Source organism: Aedes aegypti, chromosome 3 (assembly GCF_002204515.2).
Source record: "Aedes aegypti strain LVP_AGWG chromosome 3, AaegL5.0 Primary Assembly, whole genome shotgun sequence".
NCBI classification, from domain to species: Eukaryota; Metazoa; Arthropoda; class Insecta; order Diptera; family Culicidae; genus Aedes; species Aedes aegypti.
The window spans coordinates 339,717,136-339,743,990 of NC_035109.1; the positions used below are offsets into that span (position 1 = coordinate 339,717,136).

At 42.2% G+C, this 26,855-nt stretch overlaps 1 protein-coding gene across 4 annotated transcripts in view; it reads left to right on the forward strand.

Moving 5' to 3' along the window:
- LOC5577739 (ras-related protein Rap-2a) overlaps positions 1–26,855 on the forward strand; it is a 439,757-nt gene that overhangs the window by 403,591 nt on the left and 9,311 nt on the right. For all 4 annotated transcript variants that reach the window (XM_021851731.1, XM_021851734.1, XM_021851735.1 and 1 more), the window contains 2 exons: positions 9,128–9,265; positions 9,421–9,538. In XM_021851731.1, the coding sequence (XP_021707423.1) occupies positions 9,128–9,265; positions 9,421–9,538 (256 nt within the window). The remainder of the gene's footprint in view (positions 1–9,127; positions 9,266–9,420; positions 9,539–26,855) is intronic.

A 26,855-nucleotide genomic window follows, 5' to 3' on the forward strand; every position in this document is an offset into this window, starting at 1 on the left:
AAAGATTTCAAAGTAGAAAACTAGAGGTAACCACTTCAGATTCTTGATAGAATTTTCGAAAAAAAAATCCCACAGCCAAAGACCTCTCATAATTTCAGAGTTTTTTTTTTAAACTGGGATTCTTCATCAATATCCATTTGTTCCGGCTCTTAAATTTTGAAAGTTCAGCTCTTCCTTACTACGATTATTGCCAAATATATCGTTAAAATCTTCTCCCCACAGCCACAGAAAAAAAAATAACAATCATTTATTCACTAGACTTGCCGAGATCATTCAAAACATGCGAAGAAATATGTTTGCTGCACCGAACTTTGACAGTCGGTCAAACGGTTGCATCAACATAACTCGGTTTGACTAACTTGGGGGCGGGGCGGAGTCAATGTTGGTCAAACCGTTTGATCGTCTGTGGGCTGCATTAGGGAGCACTATCATTCAAATTTTTCATCACACTGTCTTGTCGAGTGCAACTGTGAATAACTTACGTTCATCCGTTCATCCGTTTTCAAGCCATTTCGTGACATACAATTACCACTCCATTTTTATTAATATGGAATTGTGATGCTATCGGCCTTAGCAGTCTAAGTAGCAGCAAAAACAATTTCGCATCTACATCCGACGGTTTCGGTAATATATTTTACCTTTTTCAAGGATAAAATATATTACCGAAACCGTCGAATGTAGATGCGAAATTTATTTATATGGATAGATATATAGATGGGGCCCAGATAGCCGTAGCGGTAAACGCACAGCTATTCAATAAGACCAAACTGAGGGTCGTGGATTCGAATCCCACCGGTCGAGGATCTTTTCGGGTTGGAAATTTTCTCGACTTCCCAGGGCATAGAGTATCTTCGTACCTGCCACACGATATACGCATGCAAAAATGGTCATTGGCACAGTAAGCTCTCAGTTAATAACTGTGAAAGTGCTCATAAGAACACTACGCTGAGAAGCAGGCTCTGTCCCAGTGCGTACGTAAATACCAAGAAGAAGAAGAAGAAGAAGATAGAAGGCTAGTTTGTATTAGACATTTGATTCAATGTTTCAACATTGGAAATTCTAAGCAACTCATTAGTACTATACCAGGGAGGGAGCTTCAGAATAATTTAAAAAAGAAATCTATTTTGAAACCTCTGCAGAGCTTTCTTCCTCATATTACAACAGCTAGTCCAAAATGGCTGGCCTGAAAATTTGTTTGAAGATCAAAAGCTTGTTCTTAAGACAAAGTTTCGATTTCTGTTAATAAATGGATACAGGCATTTGATATATTTGTTACATTCGCTCGAATACCCTCAATGTGATAGTAAAGTTAAATTCTTATCTAGCGTAAGCCTCATCTGACCAATTTATTGGAACGCCTTTCATAGTGTTAGTTTTAAATAAAGAGCTTTATGTTTATGTGGGAATATTTTAAGTTGTATAAGGAGTGTATCGAAAAGTAGTCGCAAACTTTCAAAACAGTCTCAAAAATAATGGGTTGAACCAACAAACAATTTTTTGATAGGAAATGCTTTACAATGTATTTAAAAATGATAATGTGGTGACATTGTTTCAATAAAGTGGCATTTTGCATGATAATTTTGCAAATTACTAACAGATGTCGATGAAAATCTTGCACACCTCTGAAAAAATTGATATGTTAATAAATGTGTAAAATTTTTAGAAAAAATGATTTTTGTTTATGCTATTATATTCTGTGCCACAACTCTCATCACATAGTGTAAAAAATATTTTGAAAAATTCATTAACAAGCATTTGAGAGCAAATACAAAAATCGAAAAAAGTCGATTTTTAAGGACCTCGTTTTTTGATTTTTTCTTTCTACACGTTAATGGTAATATCGAACGATTGTAATGAATAAAAAATTGTTTTTTGATTGGAAAAGTTTCTTTGCATATTTATGAAGTAATGTAAGCAAAAAATGTTATTCTATATAATTGCGCTGCATATGACAGAGCTTCAAAAGTTGATTAAACAAAATTGACTTTGTAAAACCGACCTTGTTCCAATAATTGAGCTTTTTAAGAGCAATAATTTATTTTTTTGAATTTCTTTTTACGTGCTGTGTGAAGTAAACATATTTTCCGATAGAATAAGCTTTTCATCCTATTTTGTTTGGTATACATTTTGTTCAATACAAATCATCGAATCTTCAGAAGACACTCCAAAAATGTAATTTTGTGCAAGATTTTATTTTCCATGCTTTATGAACCTTGTTGTATTTATATTAAGACTGCATATTATTCAATATTTTTTTAGCTGCTTCAATATTTGATGACATGATGAAGATTTGCGTGAAAAAAGATTGTAAAAAGATGAACTATGCTCTGAGATATACCGTTTTGAATGTTTGCGACTACTTTTTGGTAGCATTAGGAGAAAGATTTCAAGTATGAAGAAAACATATCCAAACGTTCGTTCTTTGAGGAAGAGGCCTGTGTCATCCACAAAAAAAGATTTTCGACATCGTTGAGATAACTCAGGTAAGTCAGATGTCAAAATTTGGTATAACATTGGTCTCAAAATGCTGCCTTGAGGAACACCTGTTCTTATAGGAAATCTCTTATATTTGAAGTTCTGATAATTAACCTGAAGTGTACGATTTGACATACAACTTTGGATTATTCTAACAATGTATATAGGATTTTTTTATGTTTCACAAAGAAGCCTTCATGTCAAACTCTGTCGAATGCTTTTTCTACAAGAGCAAGATCAATAGAATAACATTCAGATTTATTGGAATTGATCGAATTCACTGCACGTAATCAATAGTTGAATGTCCATGTCGGAATCCAAACTGTTCTTTGGCAAAAATTCAATTAACAAAATTTCAAATATGCTAACTGTAAATGAGAAGCTACTCTCTGAAAGTTTATTGATGAGGATGTTAAAAATCACCGTTAAGCAAAACCCCCAGTTCCCCTATGTGCGAGGAATTTTACGACCACTTCAGCTCGGAATATGACGACGACTGTTTGCCGTTTTATTAAGCTTCTTTTCGGTGCTGAACAAAATCAATACACATTCAGGAGATCAAATCCATATCTACAGCACAATGCACAGTAATCCTTTTTCCGCTGTCGTTTGTTTGGTCGAGTATCCTTTTTGTTTGGCAGCCGAAGGGCGGACCCTCGAAATTGATAAGGGTCATCTTAACCGCCCGTAGCGTTTACTTCACTCTAAACTTCATTGAATGGGTCGGTGTGCCTGTTGACTGAACCGTACGTTCGTGTGGGGAAAAACTTTTGAACAGCCCCCGTCAGGAAGTAATGGTCGAAACGTGTTGAAAAGGCAGCAGCAGTAAACGATGAAAAAGGAGCTGAACATATTAAGAAGTAAAAATGTCATTTAGATTTTTTTTCAGAATGCAAGGAAAATTAATCATTGTTCAGTTCAAAAATATGAAAATAGCTCGCTGCACTCCAAGCCAATCGGATCCGAAGCGCACACCATCTTTACAAGGTTGCCGTGCGGCATTCTTGCAACATTCCTGCCCATCGTATCCTTCCAGCTTTGGCCATCTTCTGGATACTGGGTTCGCCGTAGAATTGGGCTAACTCGTGGTTCATCCTTCGCCGCCACACACCGTTTTCCTGCCAAAGACCTTTCATCGTTGCTCTTATCAGTCTTGTGAGCTTCCCGGGAAAGTTGTTCTCGTGATTTTCCATAGCTCTACGCGGCCGATACTATCGTATGCGGCTTTGGAATCGATGAAAATATGCTGCGTTGGGTCTTGGGATACACGACATTTTTGGAAAATTTTCCGTACAGTAAAGATCTGGGTTGTTGTCAATTGACCGTCAACGAACACGGCTTGATAGCTTTCCACGAACTCGTTCACCATAAGTGACAGACAACGGAAAAAATCTAACTTGTCGCCCTTCTTGTAGATGGGGCATATTACCCCTTCCTTCCGCTCCTCCGGTAGTGTGTTTTGTTTCCCAGATTGTGCCTATCAGCCGGTGCAGACAAATGGCCTCCCCGGGCCCATTTTTATGAGTTCAGCTCTGATACCATCCTTACCAGCAGCTTAATTGTTTTTGAGCTGGTGAATGGCACCATTAACCTCCCCCAAAGTGGGGGCTGGTTGGTTTCCATCGCCCGCAGTACTGACCTCAGCGCCATTCAGGTGTTCGTCGTAGTGCTGCTTCCACCTTTCGATCATCTCACGCTCGTCCGTCAAATTTACTGACCTTATCAGTCAGGCTAAGGTCTGGCTGGCCTCTGCTGTACGTAGGAGACGTCTCCATTCGACTTGATCCATGGCTGCTTATCGCCAGCCACGCATTCTGCGAAGGGTCCGCAAGTCGTCCTCAATTTGATTTGGGTCTTGCCCGCTGCGCACCACGTCACCTTGTGCCGATCGGATTGTTTTCGAGAATTATTTTCACCTGATTGTTATCTGACATTCTGGTTACATGCCCGGCCCAACGCAACCTCCTAATTTTTGCGAGGTAGACGATGGTTGGTTCTCCCAGCAGCTGGTGCAATTCATGTTTCATCCGCCTTCTCTACGTAACGCTTCCATCTGCACTCCGCCGTAGGTAATCCGCAACACCTTCTGTTCGAAAGCACTAAGGGCACGTTGATCCTCTGCACGTAGGGTGATTGTTTCGTGCCCATAGAGAAGTACCGGTCTAATCAGCGTCTTGTAGATGGTTACCTTAATGCGATGGCAAACTTTACTCGATCTAAGAGTTCTGCGGATTCCAAAGTAGGCACGATTTCCAGCAACGATGCGTCTCTACACAGTTAAAAATAATGAAGATTTACACGTCATGTAAACTTCATTTATGCGATGTAAACATTATTATTATTATTGGCATGTAAATTTAAGTCTGAAATCATGTAAATATGTGTTATATGTCACGTAATCACAGAGGATCCTGCTGGATTACATGACATATAATTGAAGTTTACATGACATAACATGTAAACATCCATGATTTGCCACGCTCCAATTATGTGCATTATATGTTTCAGAAATTTACACGTTTCGTTCGAACTGTGTAGATTTCTCTGCTGGTATCGTTGTCGGCGGTGACCAATGAGCCCAAGTACACGAATTCTCCGATCACCTCGATTTCATCAATTTCAATATGAACTCAAAGTGGGGGGCGTGCCGTGTCATCTCTTGAGCTCCTTGCTATCATGTACTCTTGTCTTCGACACATTGATATTCAGTCCGATTCACCTAGCTTCAGCCGTTAGTCGGATGTACGTACCCGCCATCGTCTCAAAGTTTCGTTCTACGATATCTATGTCATCGGCGAAACCAAGTAGCTGAACGGATTTTCTGAAAATCGTGTCACTCGTGTCTTTCCCTGCTCTTCTTATCACACCCTCTAACGCTATGTTGAACAGTAAACGCTTACCGTAACCCACTGCGCGATTCGAAGAGACTCTAGAGTGTCCCTGATACTCGGACTACGCACATTCCTTGCTCCATCGTCGCCTAGATCAATCTTATCAGTTTGTCCGTATTCGTGCATAATCTGCCATAGCTGACCTCGATCGATTGTATCATAGGCCGATTGTAAATCGATGAATAAATGATGTGTGGGTACATTGTATTCGCGGCATTTCTGAAACACCTGGTGGATGGCGAATATTTGGTCCGTTGTTGTTCGTTCGCCCATAAATCCTGCCTGATATTGCCCAACGAACTCTCTAATAATTGGTGATAGACGGCGGCATAGAATTTGGGAGAGTACTTTGTAGGCGGCGCTCAAAATTGTGATCGCATAATAACCCGAGCAGGCACAAATAACTCCCCAATAACTTATGCATACCATATTTTGGTATCATACCAAAATTAGGTATTGTTCAGTTATCAATACCTCATTTTGGTATTACAATGGTATTTGAAAAGAATGTTTAAAACAATTAAAAATACTTCATTTTGGTATTCGACAGGTATTGAGGACTGCTGGAGGTATTGAACTAGTATTGAAAAGTTTCACTTTTATATGAAAATCCATCAAGTATTATTTAGGTATTACAATACCTGATCTAGTTATCAGCTTGGTATTTGTAGAATATGCAGAAGGTATTATTTGAGGTATTTTACCTCTTATGCAGGGCTCATTCATACCTCATTCAGGTTGTAAGTATTGGAAATTATCTGGTTTGGAATACCTCAATTTGGTATTCAGTAGTTATTTTCTTCTGCTCGGGAAGACCGCACGTTCGTTCGTGAGAAGATCACGTCTCTGCACATGTCGGCTTGTAACTCAAAGCCTTTGCGCGAACGGTTCTGCTTCTCGTGGAACTTCCGTGTGTCTTTAGCGCGGAACAGCTCTTCCTCCGCTTCGTGATCTTGTCCTTCTTGTTGGCGCCCTCCGGATGATCGAGTTTTGTCTGTTCCTTGCCTGTTTATACCGTGCCTCGTTTGCTCTCGTGAGGTATTGCAGCATTCTCGCCCATGCTACATTCTTCTCATTTTTTCAACTGCTCGCATTCGCCGTCGTACCAGTCGATTCTCTGATTCGGGGCCGTTGAACCTATTGCTGCTGTTGCGGTGCTACCTATGACGGATCTTATGTGCCTCCAGTCATCTTCAAGAGTGGCGGCGCCAAGCTGCTCTTCAGTTGGTAGGGCCACTTCCAACTGCTGCGCGTAATCTTTTGCTACTTCTGAGTCCGTAGCCGCTCGATGCTGAGCTGCGGTATTCGGCTTCGACGCGAATTGGTCTCAGTCGAAAAATGTGAGCGCATACATATAGGTAATGATCCCAATCTATAGTCGCACTACGGTATGTGCGAACATTGGTGATGTCAGAGTAGAATTTTCCGTCGATTAGAACGTGGTCGATTTGGTTCTCGATTAGATTATCGGGTGATCTCCAGGTGGCCTTATGGATATCTTTTCGGAGGAAGAAGGTGCTTCGGACTACCATACCACGAGAGGCTGCAAAGTTGACGCATTGTTGGCCGTTGTCGTTAGATACGGCGCGCAGGCTGTCCCGCCCGATCAACGGTCCTCTCGTCCTAACTGTGCGTTCATATCGCCATTTTCACGTCACGTGGCGAGCATCCGTCAAATATCTGGTCCAGCTGCGCGTAAAACGTCTCTTTCTCGTCGTCGGGTCTACCTTTGTGTGGGCAGTGTACGTTGATAATGCGGTTGTGCTACTTTTCCCCGAATGTCGGTTCCCCGAATGTCGTTTCCCCGAATATCCCGTTTCCCCGAATAACCCACTTACCCGAAAAGTTTTTAGAACTCATAATTGTCATATATTTATACATTTCAGGGTGGTGAACGTACTGGTCATCTAATATGCAGCCTTCTTTATTTGGTTGGCGGTTCTTACGAGTTTTACCGTCCTCAGCATTTTTGGCAACATGTGTATAACCCCGAAAATGATCAAATAGCTCCTTCTTTTGATTGCTTATCGTTCTTTCTATTCACCACCTAGCCACTGAAAACTATTTCAGCACCTATTTGAACTGCTCCACTTTTCGGGGAAACGGGTCATTCGGGGAAATGGCATTCGGGGAAACGGGTCATTCGGGGAACTGGCATTCGGGGAACCGACATTCGGGAAAACGACATTCGGGAAAAAGTAACACAATCTGATAATGCTGTAGTTGAAGAAACGGCCTTTGATCCTCATCTTGCACATCCTAGCGTAGATAGGCTGCCATCCGATAACGCGTTGCCGCATCTTGCCCAACACTATAAAGCCAGTTCTTAGCTCATTTGTGGTGCCTTTGGTGCTTTGGTAGAAGGTATTCGTTGCCGGAGCGCCATTGTGCTAGCTCTGCTAAACGTCCCAGCTAACATTAGGACCATCGCGCTGATGGGGCTTTCACCTTGGATTTAGCTGTTTGCGATTCAGGATTTATTGCTCAGCCGCTGGATAACAGAAGAGACGTTGTTTGAACCGCACCGTTTGGTAAACAGACGCTCGAGACGTACCTCTCTCAATTTTGACCGCCCGCGCTGCATTCTTCTCCTCCAGAATCTGCCTATATTTCGCGCCGAGCCAATCGTTCCGTCGAGCCCATTCCACGTACGCGACGTTGCTCTCAGCTGCATCGTTGAAAGGCAGAAGTTAAGAATCGAATAATCAAATGGAATCGAACCCTGTTCGTGACCTATTAATCCTTTCTCAAATTCTAAACGTTGAGCACACCGAAGAAGGCATCGGCTAACACCAAGGTGCCAACGACGATGAAGCCGCCGATAGTAAACCCTTGCATTTTATGGCCATTCAAACTTTACTACTATCGACCGGATGCAGCATGACCGTCACCTACCAAAATATATTCATCGCCGGCGAAGTCGATCCCAATTGAGTTTTGGACCCTATACACCCGAACCGAACGAATATCCTGTTTGCCAGGGTCAATTAATTATTAGTCAAATCTGCCGCTACATGCATAATTGTCCCATGTTACTTTTTGTGCATTTTGAAGCGTTTGATCATCTTTATATTTTTGTTGGAAATAAATCGTAGTGAAAAGCAAAGTGTGAAAGTTTCATTACGATTTTTTTTCTATCTTTTTTAACGAGATTTTTAGCCCTCTCGGGACCAACGACTGTACTTCCCTTCCGAAGGAAGTCGTCACTGAAATTTTTAGTGACAATGTCGGGGATGGGATTCGATCCCAGGTCCTCGGCGTGAGAGGCGAGTGTTCTAACCACTACACCAGGTCCGTCCTCCTAACTTTAAGATTTGAACATCTTCCAGTCCTGTGGAATTTTTTGAATATTCGTACGGAAAACGAGTTAGGAAAGTTCACAGCCTATTTTTTCAATGCCTTCTTTTTACAGATGGGACTGTCTTGTAATTCACGGTAGTAGAGTTAATCAGAAAAACAAATAATCACTTTTTATCAAAACAGTCGTTTGTATAAATAACGTAAAAACTTAGTTTGAAACAACAATTATTCACATTATAAGGACACAAAGATTTTACATATTGAAACAACCTCATAAACAAATTAGTTTCAAACAAAGCAATGAGTTTGGAACCTCAAATTTTCGATTGAAAATGCAGTTTGAAATTTAACAAACATTTTGGTTTTTTAAACTACAGTGTTTTTTTGTTCATGTAGTGAAAAAAAAGACAATTTTCCAATACTAACCACTTTTTGTTTTTTCTCTCTTCTCTCGTTCATAGGTTGACAGTTCACCCTGCGTACTAGAAATTCTGGACACTGCCGGCACCGAACAGTTTGCGTCGATGCGGGATCTGTATATCAAAAATGGCCACGGTTTTATCGTCATGTACTCGCTAACGAATCACCAAACATTTCAGGTAAGTGCTTTTTCTATTACAGATATATCGTGGGTGCATTTTCTTATCGAATACGACGGTTGGAAACGATCATGCCCCGAACAGTACACTGCAAGATGACATATATGACATATAGGCTTAAAATCACACCTAATGCTTTGTTTTCGCCATTTCAGGATATCTCCAGTATGCGAAATGTGATCAGTCGTGTGAAAGGCAGTCAGCCAGCACCCATCCTCCTAGTCGCTAACAAATTAGACTTAGATTGCCAAAGAGAAGTTTCGACAGCCGAAGGTAAGTGTCCAGTGAGATGGTATCTGGATCAAAAAAATTAAATTGAAATTCATTAAAAGCTTACATGGCTAATATGTAACCAGATGTACCAATAGTGGAGGTACTAAGCACTATTGAAGTTCATTTAATCGCCTAAATTCAAGAAGCGCAATTAATGTAATCCACGGCTGTGAATAATACCTCCAGTGAAAAATAATACCTCCACTATTGGTACACTGTTCCTTTAGTTGCGGTATATTTTTAATTTGTGTTCTTTTAGTTGCGATATCCGTGGTTTTCTTATGGGATTCTCCACTATAGGAACACTTTACCGCAACTATTGGTAAAAGCAAGAACAGCTTTAGCAATTTTAGTGATATTTCATCAGTTTTAAAGCAATTAGAACGCTTTTTTCAACTATTCCGTGTATCAACAATCCACGTATAACGTCGATTGGCGGTGTAGGTTCTGTGGCTAATGTAATAAAATCAGTGAAAACGGCACTACCGCAACTAAAGGAACACCCACAACTAAGGGAACACTTACCCTACTATCTTCAAAATAGAAACATCTTATTCAAGTACGGAGAACAAACACTATGATCGTAATTGTATTTTTCGTAAAACAAACAATATTTATGAATGGGATCCTCAAAACATTTGATAAAATCTTGTTTTAATTAATAACACGATAGAGCGTGTTCTTGCTATTACTTTGGGAAATTTTCCAGCTCAAATAACGGCTTTATAACATTTGAACTTAAATTTATGAAATGGGTCCAAATTTGAACCTGAACAATTTTGATCATGTTTGATCTTATGCTTAAATAGAGCTTTTCCTTAGAGTGCTCATCTCGCCCCGTCTATCCCCATCTATCTATCTATATAAATAAAAATGGAGTGGTGTTTGTATGTCACGAAATGGCTTGAGAATGGCTTGACGGATTAGAATGATTCTTCCATAGTTATGTTCCTGAAGTGTTCCGACGTGTTTGTGTATATAAAAAGCAAAGGATATTTAACGGGAAAGTTGAAAAAACAGGAGTGAACGGAACTTCCATTTTACACGGAGCGTTCCATGGCGTTTTTCAACAGCCTACTTGATGGCAAGACGAAGTTTGCTGGGACCACTAGTATTGAATAAAAATTAAATTATTTTCTTTCCCTACACTGACAAAGTTAAAGCTGCCCGTACAAAAACCTTCAAAGCAAACCTTCTGACAAGTACCGAGTACCCAGTCGCGGGAAACAAAGCTTTTCCTCGATGTGATGTTGTAATTTTGTGCAACATCTGGCGCTTCTGCCCGGTTTGTGAATTTGTGTTCGCCCTGACGACCTTCTTCGGCAAGAAACAGCACGACGCTTCACTGTAGGCCAGCCGGTATTAGCAACCACCCGCTTTCCTTAGCAACTTCAGTCACGCCAAGTCGGTCTTATTTTCTTGCCTTTTCTTTGCGACGAGAGACTTTGTCTTTCAGTCTGAGCGATTTTTCCCCTTTCTTGTGGTCTGAACGGTGGCAATATGGGAAAACGGAGTGGGACATTGTCAGACAGGTGAGTTCTAGCAACACGCGGACAATCTATTGCGAATGAGATTCTCGAAAGAAAGTTTAAATTGTCTCAAAGGAGTTACAAATACCTACTGGCAATCGCAAGACATTGAGAATACTCCATTCAAGTCAACATGATTACATAAAGAATACGGTAGAAGCATGTAGATTTCCAATGCTATAAAGAAATATATTATTTAGTCCTTTAACTGTACAAAGAACCCTCCTAATGGTTGTAAACACTCGAAGATGAATCCATGCACATGCAAATGCTAGAGCCGGGATTTGCTCATGTGGAAGCAAAAGTGCAGTCGGAAAATATTGGCAAGTCCTCCACCTCGAATAGCATCTCGCAATCTCAATCCCGGAATCCCATCAACCAGAAGGCGAACCCAATAAGCCATCGAAGCCAATTGCGAATCGCTTCTTATTTCCTTATTTACTATTTCCCTCTCGATTTACACTCACTTCTCGCTGCACTACCAAGGGACCAACCAAGCCATCGAACACGATTCGAATGCGAACTATTTTACAAGCTAAATTCCTTTTTCCCCATCAGGAGGAAAATCCGACTCGCAGACGATGGTAGTGGCGATGGCAGCAGCTGTTTATTGGCTTCGATGCCTTTTGCTACCTTTCCCTTCTGCTGGCGATGGTTCGATTTCTGACTCAGTAAGGCAACGTCGGAAGCTCCAGGAGAATTGATGTTTCCAATTTCTTCCGCGCGCAGAATTTCCACCGAATTGAATTCTACATTTTCCGGCCCGTTTGGCGTCCCCTTGGCGTTCCCTCCAGGGGACTTCGGATCCGGTCCATATTTTATGCTGCAAGAATATTGATGCGGAAAAGCGGCCAAATGCAAAACTATTTCCGATGAGAATGGTAGAAAAATTGCACTAAATTTACGTCTTGGGATTGCAACTTATATGGGACTGGAAATTGAACATCTACTTGACTGACTGACTGACTGACTGACTGACTGACTGACTGATTCTTTTTTTTCCATGCAACTAGGAATTTAAAAATCTTCATAGACTGGCCTGTATATGTTCATGCTCATGTCAGTGTAATTTTTGGCGCGGTGTGGGATCCACAAAGTGCCTTCCCCACTAAAAACACTCTCCTAGGTTTAGTACCATAACCCTCCGGAACCACCTTCCAGTATTACTTCGGAGGGGAGGCTAACGTGCTGAGCGCACCTCTTCAGTTTGTTACTCTACATGCTGAGCCCTTCGGCTCCTGAGCCCTTCGGCTCCTGTTAGCAGTTTTAAAACCGTTCAACGTTGTGCCTCATGCTGAGCCCTTCGGCTCCTCACGTTAGTAATTTGTTCGCCCATTGGCGACCCGTCAATTTGTTAGTACCTACATGCAACATACTGAGCCCTTCGGCTCCAGTTTGTACACTACTCTGCACTCATTCAGAGCGCGTACTCACACAGTTACGACGACCTTCTCCTTTTCTTTGTTCAGCTGGTAGGATGCCGAGGTCGGTCCAACGATTCCGGTTGAGCATAACTTCCGGTTCGTAGGCGCCACGACTACCCATTACCAGCGTCCCGACGAAGAATTCCCCGGCGGTGAAAATTCTCCCGTGACCGATTCTTCTTTTTCTACGTTTCGAGTCGACCGGAAGGGTGCCGAAGTCAGTCCAGCGATTCCGGTGAAGCCTATCGTCCGGTACACTGGTGCTCCTACGACCCGGGACCGGTGCAATGCCGCGTCTACTCAGCTAGTCCCCGGCGGTGGATCTAGCCTACTCCGTCAGAGAGTTCTCCGGCAAAGGAATATCTCCCGAAACCAAACAGCCATCCTTTTCATGCGTTCACTCTAGCTAGCAGATCGTTGGTCGCTACGCCACTTCCTCTGACGCTCGGACATTATTCTCGATACCGTGCTATCGACAGCGTTCCAGATGCCTTCTTCTCGGCACATCTCTTCGATAACGTTATCGACAGTGACTCCTCGCATGTCCCTCCTCACTTCTTCGAACCTAGGACATTCGAAGACTACATGCTCCGGTGTTTCCTCCACATTCTCGCACTCCGGGCAACAAGGTGAAGAAGCATGTCCGAACCGATGCAGATACTTCCGGAAACAGCCGTGTCCGGACAGGAACTGCGTCAGATGGAAGTTCACTTCTCCATGCTTCCTATTAACCCACAGTGATACATTTGGAATAAGACGGTAAGTCCACCTTCCCTTCTCCGCGTTGTTCCACTCTTGCTGCCACTTAGCCAACGAGTCCGTTCTGACGATCCTTCTCACATTTCTGGTGCCTCTTCGCTCATAACACTCCACGTCCTCGGCCAGGGTGATGCAGATGGGCATCATGCCAGCGATAACGCATACTGCCTCCGATGAAATCGTCCTATAGGCGCTCGCTACTCGTATGGCCATGAGTCGGAATGTGCTGTTCAACATCCTCCGATTACGCTTGGTTTTTACCGCTGCGGCCCAGACTGGGACTCAATACCTGAGAATAGAGACCGCTACACTCGCTAGGAGACGCCTTTTACTACTTTTCGGTCCTCCGACGTTCGGCATGATACTCGCTATCGTGTTGACCGCCTTTGACGCCTTTTCGCAGGCGTAGTCCACGTGAGCGTTGAAGTTTAGACGGTCATCTACCATCACCCCCAGATGCTTCAAAGCACGTTTTGATGAAATGTCTTGTCTACCGATGTTGATTTCAACCCTCTGAACAGCTTTAAGGTTTCTAACCAGCACTAGCTTCGTCTTATGATGAGCCAGCTGCAGTTTTGCTCCAGTCATCCACGCTTCAACCGTGTCAATCGCTTCCGTCGTCAGCATTTTGACCTCTTCCAACGTCTCGCCAGTCACCGTTAGAACGACATCATCTGCAAATCCAACGATTTCCACTCCGTTAGGTATCTCCAGCATTAATACTCCATCGTACATCGCGTTCCAAAACGTTGGACCAAGGATTGAGCCTTGTGGCACTCCTGCCGTGATCCTGATCGACTTTTGACCCAACTCCGTTTCATATACCAGGACTCTGTTTGGGAAATAGCTTTTTAGCATACTTCACAAGTATCCAGGAACTCGCATTCTATGCAGTGCTAAGGCTATAGCCTCCCAGCTGGCGCTGTTGAAAGCATTTTTGACGTCAATCGTCACTACGGCGCAGAACCGATTGCCTCTCCTCTTCTGTTTGGATGCCTTCTCCGCATTCTGCACAACTGTCCGGATTGCATCCACCGTCGAGACCCCTTTCCGGAATCCGAATTATCTCTTCGATAAGCCACTCTCGCTCTCTGTGCATTGTGTCAGCCTATTAAGGATGATCCTTTCCAGGAGCTTACCAAGTGTGTCCAGCAAACATATAGGTCTATACGATGCTGGGTCCCCTGGTGGCTTCCCTGGTTTTGGCACCAACACCAGCTTCTGAACCTTCCAACTGTCTGGGAAACAGCCTTCATTCAAGAGTTTCTGCAGCGTCGTCCTGAACAAATCCGGGAACGCCAATATCGCGGTTTTTAGTGCTACATTGGGGATCCCATCCGGACCAGGAGCTTTCTTCACCTTCAGACCCTTCGCCACTGCTAGTAGCTCTTCATTAGAGATTCGCACACCTCCGGGTTCTTCTTCCTCGTCTTCGTATAGCGTAGGCGGCCACACTGTTGGGTCATGATGCGGAAACAGACCTTCCACGATAATCCTCAACTTGTCTGGACATGTTTCGACTGGTGTCGCCGGACCCTTAAACTTCGCCATCACAATACGGTAGGCGTTGCCCCAAGAGTTTTCTTCGGCTTCTCGACATAGCTCCTTGTAACAGCTGGACTTGCTCCGCTTAATCTCTTGTTTGAAAGCAGCTCTAGCTTCACGGAAAGCGATTCTCTGTTCCTCTCTCTCTCTACTTCGGTTTTTGCTCTATGGACGCGTCTTCTGGCTCGGAAGCATGTAGCACGGAAAGTACTAAGCGTCTCATTCCACCAGTACGCTGGGCGCCTTCGGTTCCTAGGCTCCAACTTTCTCGGCATCGATGCATCACAAGCCGTTGCTACCACTTCTGTCAACTCTTTTGCGTCAAGGTTCGCCCTGCTGTATGTTCGAAGCGCCTCAATAAACACCTCCTTGTCGAAGTCCTTTGTCTTCCACTTCCGCTCGTATGTCCTGATTCTCATCGGCGCTGGGGAGATTCGCCGGCCGATGCTGTAGAGAATCGCCTGGTGATCACTGTGGGAATATTCTTCGCTCACCCTCCAATCCATGTCATCCAACAACAATGGGCTACAGAACGTAACATCGATGATGGACTGCCGACCGTCTTTACGGAATGTACTGACAGCCCCTTCGTTGCACAGCCTTACATCTAGCTTCGCCAGAGCTTCGAGTAAGCTGTACCCCCTGGCGTTGGTCAATCTGCTGCCCCACTCTACGGCCCAGGCGTTGAAATCTCCTCCTATGACTACCGGCGTTCTTCCCACCAGCGTATCTGTGAGCAAATCCAACATACTATTGTACTCTTCGTCTGTCCATCTCGGAGGCGCATAACAGCTGCATACGAAGACTCCGTTGACTTTGGCAATAACAAAGCCGTCGTGTGAGCTATCGACTACTTCTTGAATGGGGAACCTGCCCATCACCTGTATTGCCACCATACCTGCTCTATCAGCCACCCAATTACCGTTTTCGAGGGGAACCCGATATGGCTCCGCAATTATTGCTACATCGCACTTGGTTTCTGTGTTTCAGTGTCGCAATGATTGAGATTCACTTGCGTGATCTCCATCCTTATTGGCCCGCCTTCGCTTTTTTATACGCCGGGCATTTGAAGCCTCCCGTCGGATGATCGTTTCCGTCCTCCGGTATGCATAGCAGGCACCTAGTCCGCTTTGTACAGTCCCGAGCAACGTGGCCATTTCCGCCGCAATTCCAGCATATGTCGTACCTGTCCGGGCCCTTACAGTTTCTCGACTGATGGCCGAATCCCCTGCATTTGAAGCATCTCTCCATTTGCTTGCCGACTCTAGGTACCAATCTGAGCGGGCACACCGACCAACCAACTTTGATCGTGCCTAACGCCACCAGTTTGTTGGCAGCATCCACTGGCAACCGGATTGCCGCCGTCTGTGTGCCTCCATACGACTTCCTTATCCGCATAGACATCTGTCCTTCTAGGTTACACTGCTCGGCCAGTGCCCACTTCAGGTCTTCTTCCGTCGTGATCTCATCCAGATCTCTGCACTCGACCACTGCCTCCTGCGAAAGAGCTCTTACGTTGGCCTCGTTGCCCAAGGTTTTGGCGATGAGCTCCTTGTACGCCGTGCTCTTGACAGAGGGGTCTTTCTTCAGAACGAAGATCATGTCGCCCTTCTGCGTGCGCCGCGTTTTGACAACGTTTTCGGCCAGTTCCTTTAGCTCCGGATCTTCCTTCACTCTTTTGAGGAGCGCAGCGTACTTTGTTTTGTCGTTCGCTTCCACGACCAGAGCATCACCCTTGTACCTCAGCCTAGGAGGTTGATGTGTTTCTTTCTTCTTCTGTTCTGGCTTCTTTCCTTCCTTCACTTTCCGGTTTTTCTTCTTCTTCTGCTGACTTCCGACGATACGCCATTCACCTTCACTTCCAGCATCTCTCTGGTTGTTGACGCCTTTCTTCTCGTTTTTGTGCTTCTTTGCATCCTCTTGTTCTCCAGGTGATTCCCTGATCCTTTTCTCCGAGCGGGTATTTTGGTGACTTCTCGGCGTTTCCTGAACATCCGTCGTAGGTCGTTCCGCTGCTTCCGTAGGAGCTTTCTCAGCCGTTTCCGCTCGCATTCTGCTCACGCTCAGCTGCTGATACGGCGGACCTAATGCTCGTCACCATGTGCTTAATTTTTAAGTGCACATTATTTCTCTCCTTCACGAACTCGTAGAGCTCGTTAACCTTCCTCCTAATATCTACCAAACTCGACTTCTTCAGTCGCGACTCGTTGTGGGTAGTGCTGCTACTCGACGATTGGGTGTGAACACGCGGTTTAGCAACGTCCTCTCCTGCTGCGTTGCTTGTGGCTCACTTTGTACTTGGCTAGTACTCGCTACGGTGTCCAGTGGTGTAACTGGTGATCTCGCTACCCTACCACTTCTTGCGAACGCGTTCGCGTCTTCTCCAACTGCCTTGGTGTCATCAATACTCTCCATTTTAGTGGTTCCCCCCTCCGAGCCGCTATCTTCATCCGTCGTACATAGTCGCCTTCGCGATCCCATGGTTATCTCGTACCTATGAGCGTTGTAGGCAGTGAGGCCATGCGTGGGTTGACACGGACCCTCATGGGGGCCGGGTACAGTGCCAGATCGGCGTAGATCGGGGATGCTATATCCGAACCTATGTACTCATCACGCTTGATGGACAGACGTCGAACGTACTTGAAGGCCTGCCACGGATTTAACGGGACGGGGGCAACCGCACTATTGGCCCACCCGCCGTTTCAGGGAAGTGTCACCCATCCTTACTAAGAGAGTAGAATAGTGCGGCTGTCAGTTCTGTAGCGTAGATATGTCGTGTTCCTTGTTCCAGTTCCTCAGTCCATGCCGCCAGTATGCCGCAATTAAGATCTTACTGGCGTCAATCCTAATGTGCCGGTTGGCGGTACCAGGTCGCTTGTTCAGGGCTACTTGCAGATCTGTGGTTTTTTGTAGAGATTCAACAGAGCCCACTGATGAACCCCCGCCACATCCTAGGTAGACCATGCTTGAGCCCCTGGTCAGATGGACCAGACGCTCGGCCACTTCCCAAGGGAAGTACTAAAGGTGGTATTCCATACGGCTGTATGTACTAGTTTCGCTTGGAAAAGGTAAGAATCCCAAGCTCCCACCTGGCACCCCCTCACTCTAGCTGATGTCAGAAGGACAACAGTGCCCAGGTTGCACTACAAGCTAAGTACGCAACCCTTAGCTGGCGGTCTTTGTCATCGTTAGACCCGTGGAAGCGTGAGGTAGGGGCTTGTGAGGGCCAGAGCTATGTTGGTCGCGCCTTCCTAGTTGTCGACTCACCATTTTGCAACCCGATGACTGACTGACTGACTGACTGACTGACTGACTGACTAACTGACTGACTGACTGACTGACTGACTGACTGACTGACTGACTAAGCCTGCTAAGCCCTTTGGCTCCTGTTTGTATTAAGGTGACTCGGGAGACCGTGTTATTTTCCCTATCTTTTGTCTCACTCTAACAATTTTCATCAAAACTTTGCAGAAGCAAATCTTCAGTTTTAGTGAACCGATGAAGCTGAAAATTTAATGGGTTGTACAGTACATATGTAGAATTATATGATTAATTTATCACATCGATATATGGAGCGGTACTTGAGATTTGCTTCTTCAAATTGATAGGGTGATTACAATGACGTCCCGTGCGGCCTTAATGGTAATATTAAGGGACAATAGAAATTCGCGATTTCGCGAAGCCGCGAAATCCGCGAAATTTGACCTTCGCCGCGAAATTTCAAAAATCCCGTGAAATGCCGCAAAATTTATTTAATTTAAAGAATTTATATTACAATCCTAGTTAATTTAGGATGTTTGCTAATGAAAACGGGTAATTTATTTTTTATTCGAGGTTCCATCAGAAATCTTCTAATCGTTTAGTTTCAATTTGAATGGTTTTCTTGTTGTGTTTGAAATTTTACATTGGCAATATAATATTAAACTTATAATCTAAATTTGAAAAATGAAAAAAAAAAACATGTAATGAAGTTCCGGTAAATTTACACATATAAAATAGTAGTTTACGGAACAAGTTGCAGAATGATGATTTTTACAGCACGAGTCGTAAATTTATCTTACGAGGCTTGCCGAATAAGATAATTACGACGAGTGATGTAAATATCGAGTTCTGCAACGAGTTACGTACAACATTTTATGCAATTTCGTAGAAGACTTGAGGGTATCAGACAATATATCGGAATGCATTCTTCTTCATTTTGCGATTTCTGAAAAATTGTTGTGAAATGATTCATTACGCAACTCGAAACAGTTGCGTAATGAATCAGTACAGCACTGGTTTCAGTTGCGTAATGACTATTGCCGCACTATATACTTCAGTGTAGAAAAGTAGGCCGTTTCATGACAGATTGGCGTGAAGAAAAACGGCCTATTACGATGAGAAATGGCAAAAATATTTTATCTATAAACATGTATTTCAAACATTAAATATGATCATATTTATGGAACCGCGACAAAGCCACGAAATTTTGGCTTTATCGCCTGGGTCACTCGTGAAATTTCAAAAATTTTGCCGCGAATTTCCATTGTCTCTAGTAATATTCTATGCTTTCGCCATTCAACGATCCTGTTAGCGTAACCTACTTTGTTTAACTGTCGCCATTCAGCGACTCATTTTGGAACCAATAAGTTCTCAACTTTATCCCAATTTCAGCTGAAATTTTTTCCCGACGAAGAAATTTTCCCCCAATACTGACCATGAGCCATTTAGCTCCCGAACTTTACTCGGATAATTCCCGGCGGCGGATCTACCCTACTCATACCAAGAGTTCTACGCGACTGTTTCTCCACTTGATCGACATACAGAGCCCGAAACTGTTAACGTAACGCGCCGGCTTAATTAAAAAAAAAAACACGTTTATTACGCATGCGAGAAGTCCCTGAATGCAATAGGGAGAATCATGCCAAGCTTAGGCGGTCTAAGCAGCAGCACGAGGCGTTTGCTAGCTAATGTCTTGTCATCGATACTGAGGTATGGAATACCTGCTTGGGGTTAGGCACTGGAAACAAAGCGGAAACGCGGAAAGCTAAACAGAGCGTTTCGGCTGATGACAGTGCGAGTTGCGAGTGCGTATAGAACGATATCATTTGATGCCGTTTGTGTTATGCAGCCCACACAGAAATTTGTCTAAAAGCTTCTTCAGAGATTACTCCAGAAATTCTTCACGATAAAATCTTCTCAGGGATTTCACCTGGAAATTCCCAAGAATTCGAGCAGAGCCTTTTCCAAATATTTTTCCAGATGTTTCATTGGAAATTTCACCAGGAATTCCTCTAGGGGTTTGCTCTAGATATTCGCTCAAAGATTTCTCCAGAAATTCATCCAGTGAATAATATATAAATTCTTCTAGGAATACTTTCAGAAATTCCTCCATCCGTTTCTTCAGAAACTCTTCGAGCCATTTCTTCGACAACTCTTCTTGAAATATTACAGGATTTCCTTAACTGATTTTTATAAGGATTCCTGAAGAAATCCTTCTAAAGAATAACTCAAAAAGATCGCTAAGAAGTTTCTTCAGAGACTGTTTCAGAATTTCCTTCGAGAATCTCTTCAGAGATTGCTGCGAGAATTTTAGTTTCAATTTGGATGATTTTCTTGTTGTGTTTGAAATTTTACATTGGCAATATAATATTAAACTTATAATCTAAATTTGAAAAATGAAAAAAAAAACATGTAATGAAGTTCCGGTAAATTTACACATATAAAATAGTAGTTTACGGAACAAGTTGCAGAATGATGATCTTTACAGCACGAGTCGTAAATTTATCTTACGAGGCTTGCCAAATAAGATAATTACGACGAGTGATGTAAATATCGAGTTCTGCAACGAGTTACGTACAACATTTTATGCAATTTCGTAGAAGACTTGAGGGTATCAGACAATATATCGGAATGCATTCTTCTTCATTTTGCGATTTCTGAAAAATTGTTGTGAAATGATTCATTACGTAACTCGAAACAGTTGCGTAATGAGAAAGCGTTGCGTAATGAATCAGTACAGCACTGGTTTCAGTTGCGTAATGACTATTGTCGCACTGCATACTTCAGTGTAGAAAAGTAGACCGTTTCATGACAGATTGGCGTGATGAAAAACAGCCTATTACGATGAGAAATGGCAAAAATATTTTCACTGTAAACATGCATTTTAAATATTAAATATGATCATATTTATGGAACCGCGACAAAGCCGCGAAATTTTGGTTTTATCGCCTGGGTCACTCGCGAAATTTCAAAAATTTTGCCGCGAATTTCTATTGTCTCTAGTAATATTCTATGCTTTCGCCATTCAACGATCCTGTTAGCGTAACCTACTTTGTTTAACTGTCGCCATTCAGCGACTCATTTTGGAACCAGTTAGTTCTCAACTTTATCCCAATTTCAGCTGAAAATTTTTCCCGACAAAGAAATTTCCCCCAATACTGACCATGAGCCATTTAGCTCCCGAACTTTACTCGGATAATTCCCGGCGGCGGATCTACCTTACTCATACCAAGAGTTCTACGCGACTGTTTCTCCACTTGATCGTCATACAGAGCCCGAAACTGTTAACGTAACGCGCCGGCTTAATTTAAAAAAAAACCACGTTGATTACGCATGCGAGAAGTCCCTGAATGCAATAGAGAGAATCATGCCAAGCTTAGGCGGTCTAAGCAGCAGCACGAGGCGTTTGCTAGCTAATGTCTTGTCATCGATACTGAGGTATGGAATTCCTGCTTGGGGTTAGGCACTGGAAACAAAGCGGAAACGCGAAAAGCTAAACAGAGCGTTCCGGCTGATGACAGTGCAAGTTGCGAGTGCGTATAGAACGATATCATTTGATACCGTTTGTGTTATGCAGCCCACACAGAAATTTGTCTAAAAGCTTCTTCAGAGATTACTCCAGAAATTCTTCACAATAAAATCTTCTCAGGGATTTCACCTGGAAATTCCCAAGAATTCGAGCAGAGCCTTTTCCAAATATTTTTCCAGATGTTTCATTGGAAATTTCACCAGGAATTCCTCTAGGGGTTTGCTCTAGATATTCGCTCAAAGATTTCTCCAGAAATTCATCCAGTGAATAATACATAAGTTCCTCTAGGGATACTTTCAGAAATTCCTCCAGCCATTTCTTCAGAAACTCTTCGAGCCATTTCTTCGACAATTCTTCTTGAAATATTACAGGATTTCCTTAACTGATTTTTGTAAGGATTCCTGAAGAAATCCTTCTAAAGAATAACTCAAAAAGATCGCTAAGAAGTTTCTTCAGAGACTGTTCTTGTTCTAGAATTTCCTTCGAGAATCTCTTCAGAGATTGCTGCGAGAATTCCTTTAGAAAGTCCTCCAAGACTTTATCCAAAGTTTTCAGCAAGAATTCCTCCAAAAACTTTTCCAGGTGTTCCTCAAGAAATTGCTCCAGGGATTTGGGCAGGATTTTCTCCAGGTATTTATTCAGGCCTTTTTCCAAGGATTTAAATAGGGATTCCCCCAAGACTTCCTTCTAGCAATGCCCCTACAGATTTCTCGAGGGATCAACCTAAGAATTGGTCCAGATATTACTTCACGCATACCTCGAAGAATTATTGCATAGATTCTACCGAGAATTTCTTAAGAGATTCTCTCGGATATTTCTGTTGGAACTCTCCCAGTGATTTCTCTAGGAATATTTTTAGAGATTCCTCCATGAATTCCTCCGGGGATTGATCAACAATTTTCTCCAGGGACTTCTTCGAAAAATCTTCTAACGTTTCCTTCAAGAATTCCACCAAGAATTGCTCCATAAATACTTTTAAAAATCCAACAAAGAATTCCTTTGAAAATTTCTGAAGATATTCCTCAAGTAATCTTTTTTTTGAAAATAACTATGAGGATTTCTTCAGAAGTTTCTTCAGTGATTTCTTTAAAAAAAATCCACTGAACTCCCTCTTCAGATTCTACAAAACAAAATCTGATGATTCTTATAGTTATTCCTCCCAGGATTTCTACAGCAACTCCTTCGTGGATTCTGACAGAAATTCATTATTTCAATAATTCTCTTAAAATTCACTTCATGAATGTATTCCTCCAAAGATTCCATCACAAATAATTTGCAGAGAGCCTTCCAAAAATTCAGAAATTCTTACAGGGATTCTTTCCACAATTTCTCCAGAGATTTCGCCTATAGAGATTCCAGCAAGAATTCCTCCACAGATTCTACCAGTAATTCCTCGAGGGGTTCTATCAAGGATTCTACAAGACATTCTTCAAGAACTCTCCAGAATTTTCGCCAAGGAATCCACCAAGCTACTAGAATTATTCCAAGGAATCTTCTTCGAATATCTGCTGGGTTTTTCCAATGATCCCTCCAGAGATTTTTCCAAATATTGCTACAGGGACCCAACCAGGAATCCTTGTTAAGAATATTTCAGAAATTACTTCAGGAATATCAACAGGATTTCTACAATGATTTAAGGGATTTCCCCTACGTACTCCTTCGAGAAATCCTCCAGAGATTAATTAAGAAATTTGGATGGGATTACTTTCCGGAAGAATTCCTGGAAGACTTCATGGTGTAATTTCTAAAATGGTTCTGGGTTGAATTTCTGAATTAATTTGTATATATTTCCCGACATATCTGCAGAATTTGTTTATGGTATCTCTGGAGAAATTCCAGATGAATGAATTCCTGGTCGAATTCATTCTCTCAGAATTTGACCAGGAATTCCTTGATAATTTTTTTTATGTAAATCATAGTGGATTTCATGGTACAATTTTTAGAGGAATTCCTTGTGGAATTTCTAGAGGAATTTCTGGAGGTAAGTTTTCTTAGTGTCATTCCTGGAAAAAGTTCAGTAAGATTTTATTGTAAAATCTCTGGAGGGATTCTCAATGATTTTCCTGCAGGAATCCACGAAAAAATTGCTGGAGAAACCCCTAGTGAAACCTCCTTGAGGAATTCCTGGAAAAATCTCTTCGGAACATGCGTAATTTTTTGGAGAAATTCATGGTGGAATTTCTGTTGAGATTCCTGGTAAGACACCTAGTGGGATTCCTGCTGAAAATCCTGACGGTATTTCCGGAGGAATTCCTGGAAATATTCCTGGTGGAATTCCCGGAGGAATTCCTGAAGAAATTCCTGATGAAAATCCTGGAGGAAATTCATAGTTCATTTTCGAAGGTATTTCTGGAGGTATTCCTGTTGGGATTCCTGGTGAAAATGCTGGATGAATTTCTACTGGATTCCCTTAAGAATTTTTCAAAAGAATCCCTGGAACATTTTTTGATGGAATCCAGAAGGAATTTCTGAAAGAATCTTTGGTGGAAGAACAGGGTGGTTTTCGAGCAAAAGCTCTGCACGAAAAGTTGAGGGAATTTATTGACGAATTTCTTATGGAAGTCCTGTTCAATCCCTCAAAATTTGCAACAGTCTAAAAATTCATCCTGTATGACTTAAATATAAGGCCCATTCTGCTTCTTAATGCTTATCTCATGCCACTCGATTAAGCATATGGTGAAACGCTTCCAGTCGATGAATTTCGTGAAAATTTAGTGCAAAATTGGAACCCTCCAGCAATCTAACGAATAGCGTCCATAAAAAAAAGAAGTACAAACCGTTTCTCTGAGTCAAGGTCATTTCACCGAATCAGACAAGCAACTCGTGGAGATGTGTCTACCAGCACTAAGGATGGCCAGATCTCTTTTCGCACAACTCCCACATCATCGCTACATTATTCAGCCCCGACAGACCGACTCGTGGGAGTCGTGGGTCCTCTCCGGTTGGTATGGAAGCGGATCAGCATTGTCTATTTTTGGCACCGATCCAATATGCGCTCCTCCTAGATTATGACCAGTAGGGTGTGGCTTATTTTCCGAAAGTTCTCAAAGTCAAAAGTATATTCTGGATATAGGATGATGTGCTAATATCCATCGCACTAAACCTTGTGCAGCTAAAACCTGCAACTTTCCCAATATTTTAGTGAATGATGCTGATACAAACTGATACCAAACTATTCTTTCCCTATAAGGCTTTCACATTTTTGTATTAAGATTTCAGTTTTAGTCTCACAACTAACGGTTCACTGTGATAGAGTGAGTTGTCTAACACTTCAACGTTATAATAAAACGTTCAACTTGATTATTTAGATCTTCCGGCCTTTCCTTTCCATTCCCACAGCATGGTGAAACATGTGGATTTCCCTTAAAATTCATTATCCCATCAAAATACAGCTCAAACATGACTGAATAAATGAATGACGGATGAAAATTTTTATTTATGTTCTCAATAATATGAAATCATGAATTATACAAATTTTATGGCGTGTGATTGGAATTTAATTCTTCAGTGAAGATCTACGAAGGTTTTTCACAAGTAAGCTACACCCTAATGACCATTGCTATACACCGTCGTCAGTGGCAAGAAGTAAAGTGCAAGTTCTCGGACAAGTGGGAACCGCGTGCGGAGGATCCGAGCTTCTTCCGGAATATATTGGTTTGGATATTTTTCTTCGTATTGTGTGCTCGGTTCGGACGACAAGGCCATCCACTGCCGTTGATTGTTGTGTGCAATATTTATCTGTTGGTTTTTTGGTGTGACGACTTTCATTATTCTCACGCTGCCGTGAATCGCAAGTCAGTCCCATCTGCATTTTCATCAAAATTGAGTTGAGTTCAGTTTTCAACATCTCTTCCAATGTTCTTCCAGCTCCACTAATGAAATAATATGATTTGTTCGGAACAATTAGGAAAAAACAGAAAGTCAAATTGTCACATAATGAAAAGTAACCGCATATCAGTCCCACTACAGACTTTCGCTCCGTGGAACACAAAAATGTAACTTGTTACAAAAAAAAATAAAGATATCGTAGTGAAATGCAATTTGTGAAAGTTTCATTAAGAATGGAAGATGTTCCAATCCTCTGGAATTTTTTGAATATTCGTATGGAAAACGAATTTGAAAACTTCACAGCCCATTTTCTCAATGTCTACTTTTTACAGATGGGACTGACTTGCGATTCACGGCAGCACGCCTCTGGTGAGCATTGTGACGGCGAGGGGGCGTCGTATTAAAATAGGTAACTAAAGACGCTAGAGCGTGTGGCGTAGAGGACAAAGTTTAATAAGGAAAGTTTGTTGGTTTTTTCGTTGGATTTTTTTCCAATAGGTGGTTGGTCCTTGGTAGATGATGATGGTATTGATACGTAAATAAGTTCTATTTTTAGTACAGTAGACGTAATTTGCGTTACTAGGGCTAGAAACAGACATTGTTGGAAAGTCAACTACGGAACCTTGCTGTACTCAGATAAGAAATTGTTTCACTAAACTGACCAAGAGTGTTCACCATTAGACACATACTACCATGATCCATTTTTACAGGGGAATCGAAAAAAATCAATTACGAAAAGTTTCTCGACCGTTGGTATCCGACCCCACAACTCTCAGCTTGGATTTTGACTATCTGGACACCATGCTAAACACCATACATAGAGTTCTTCTTCTTGTTTCTGACGTTACGTCTCAATCGAACATAACCTGCTTGTCAGTTCAGTGTTCTTTTGAGCACTTCTTCAGTTATTTACTAAGACAATTCTTGGCTGATTGACCATTTTTGCATGTACATTAGGGGGGTTCAAAATTTAAAAATGTTTGAAAATCCAATCTCCCATATGTTCCTTACCATCCCACAGTGATTTATTTCATCGATTTCACGATCGAAATAGAATATCTTCAAAACTATTGGTTCTAGATGTTTGGTGTCTTCGATGAAGTTTCTTAATATTAAAAAGCCCTTCTTTTGGTATTAGGGGTAAGATGATCAATTCACCTAAAAGTGAGATAAAAAATTATTTTTTCAAAAAATTATGTTAGAGATTTCAAGTCTTCGGCAAAGTTGTAGAGTATGTTATTACAAACAACTTTGCCGAAGACGTAAAATTTCTATATATTCGTGGTAATGATATATGGAGCATTTTGTCTTCGACACCCCTTAAAACTTGTTTTTTGTACATAACTTTTTAATCGAATTTTTCACATTTTTTGAATATTCTACAAAGTTGTTTGGATTGATAAAATACACATTTTTGCTGAACACGCAAACCTTCTATCTCT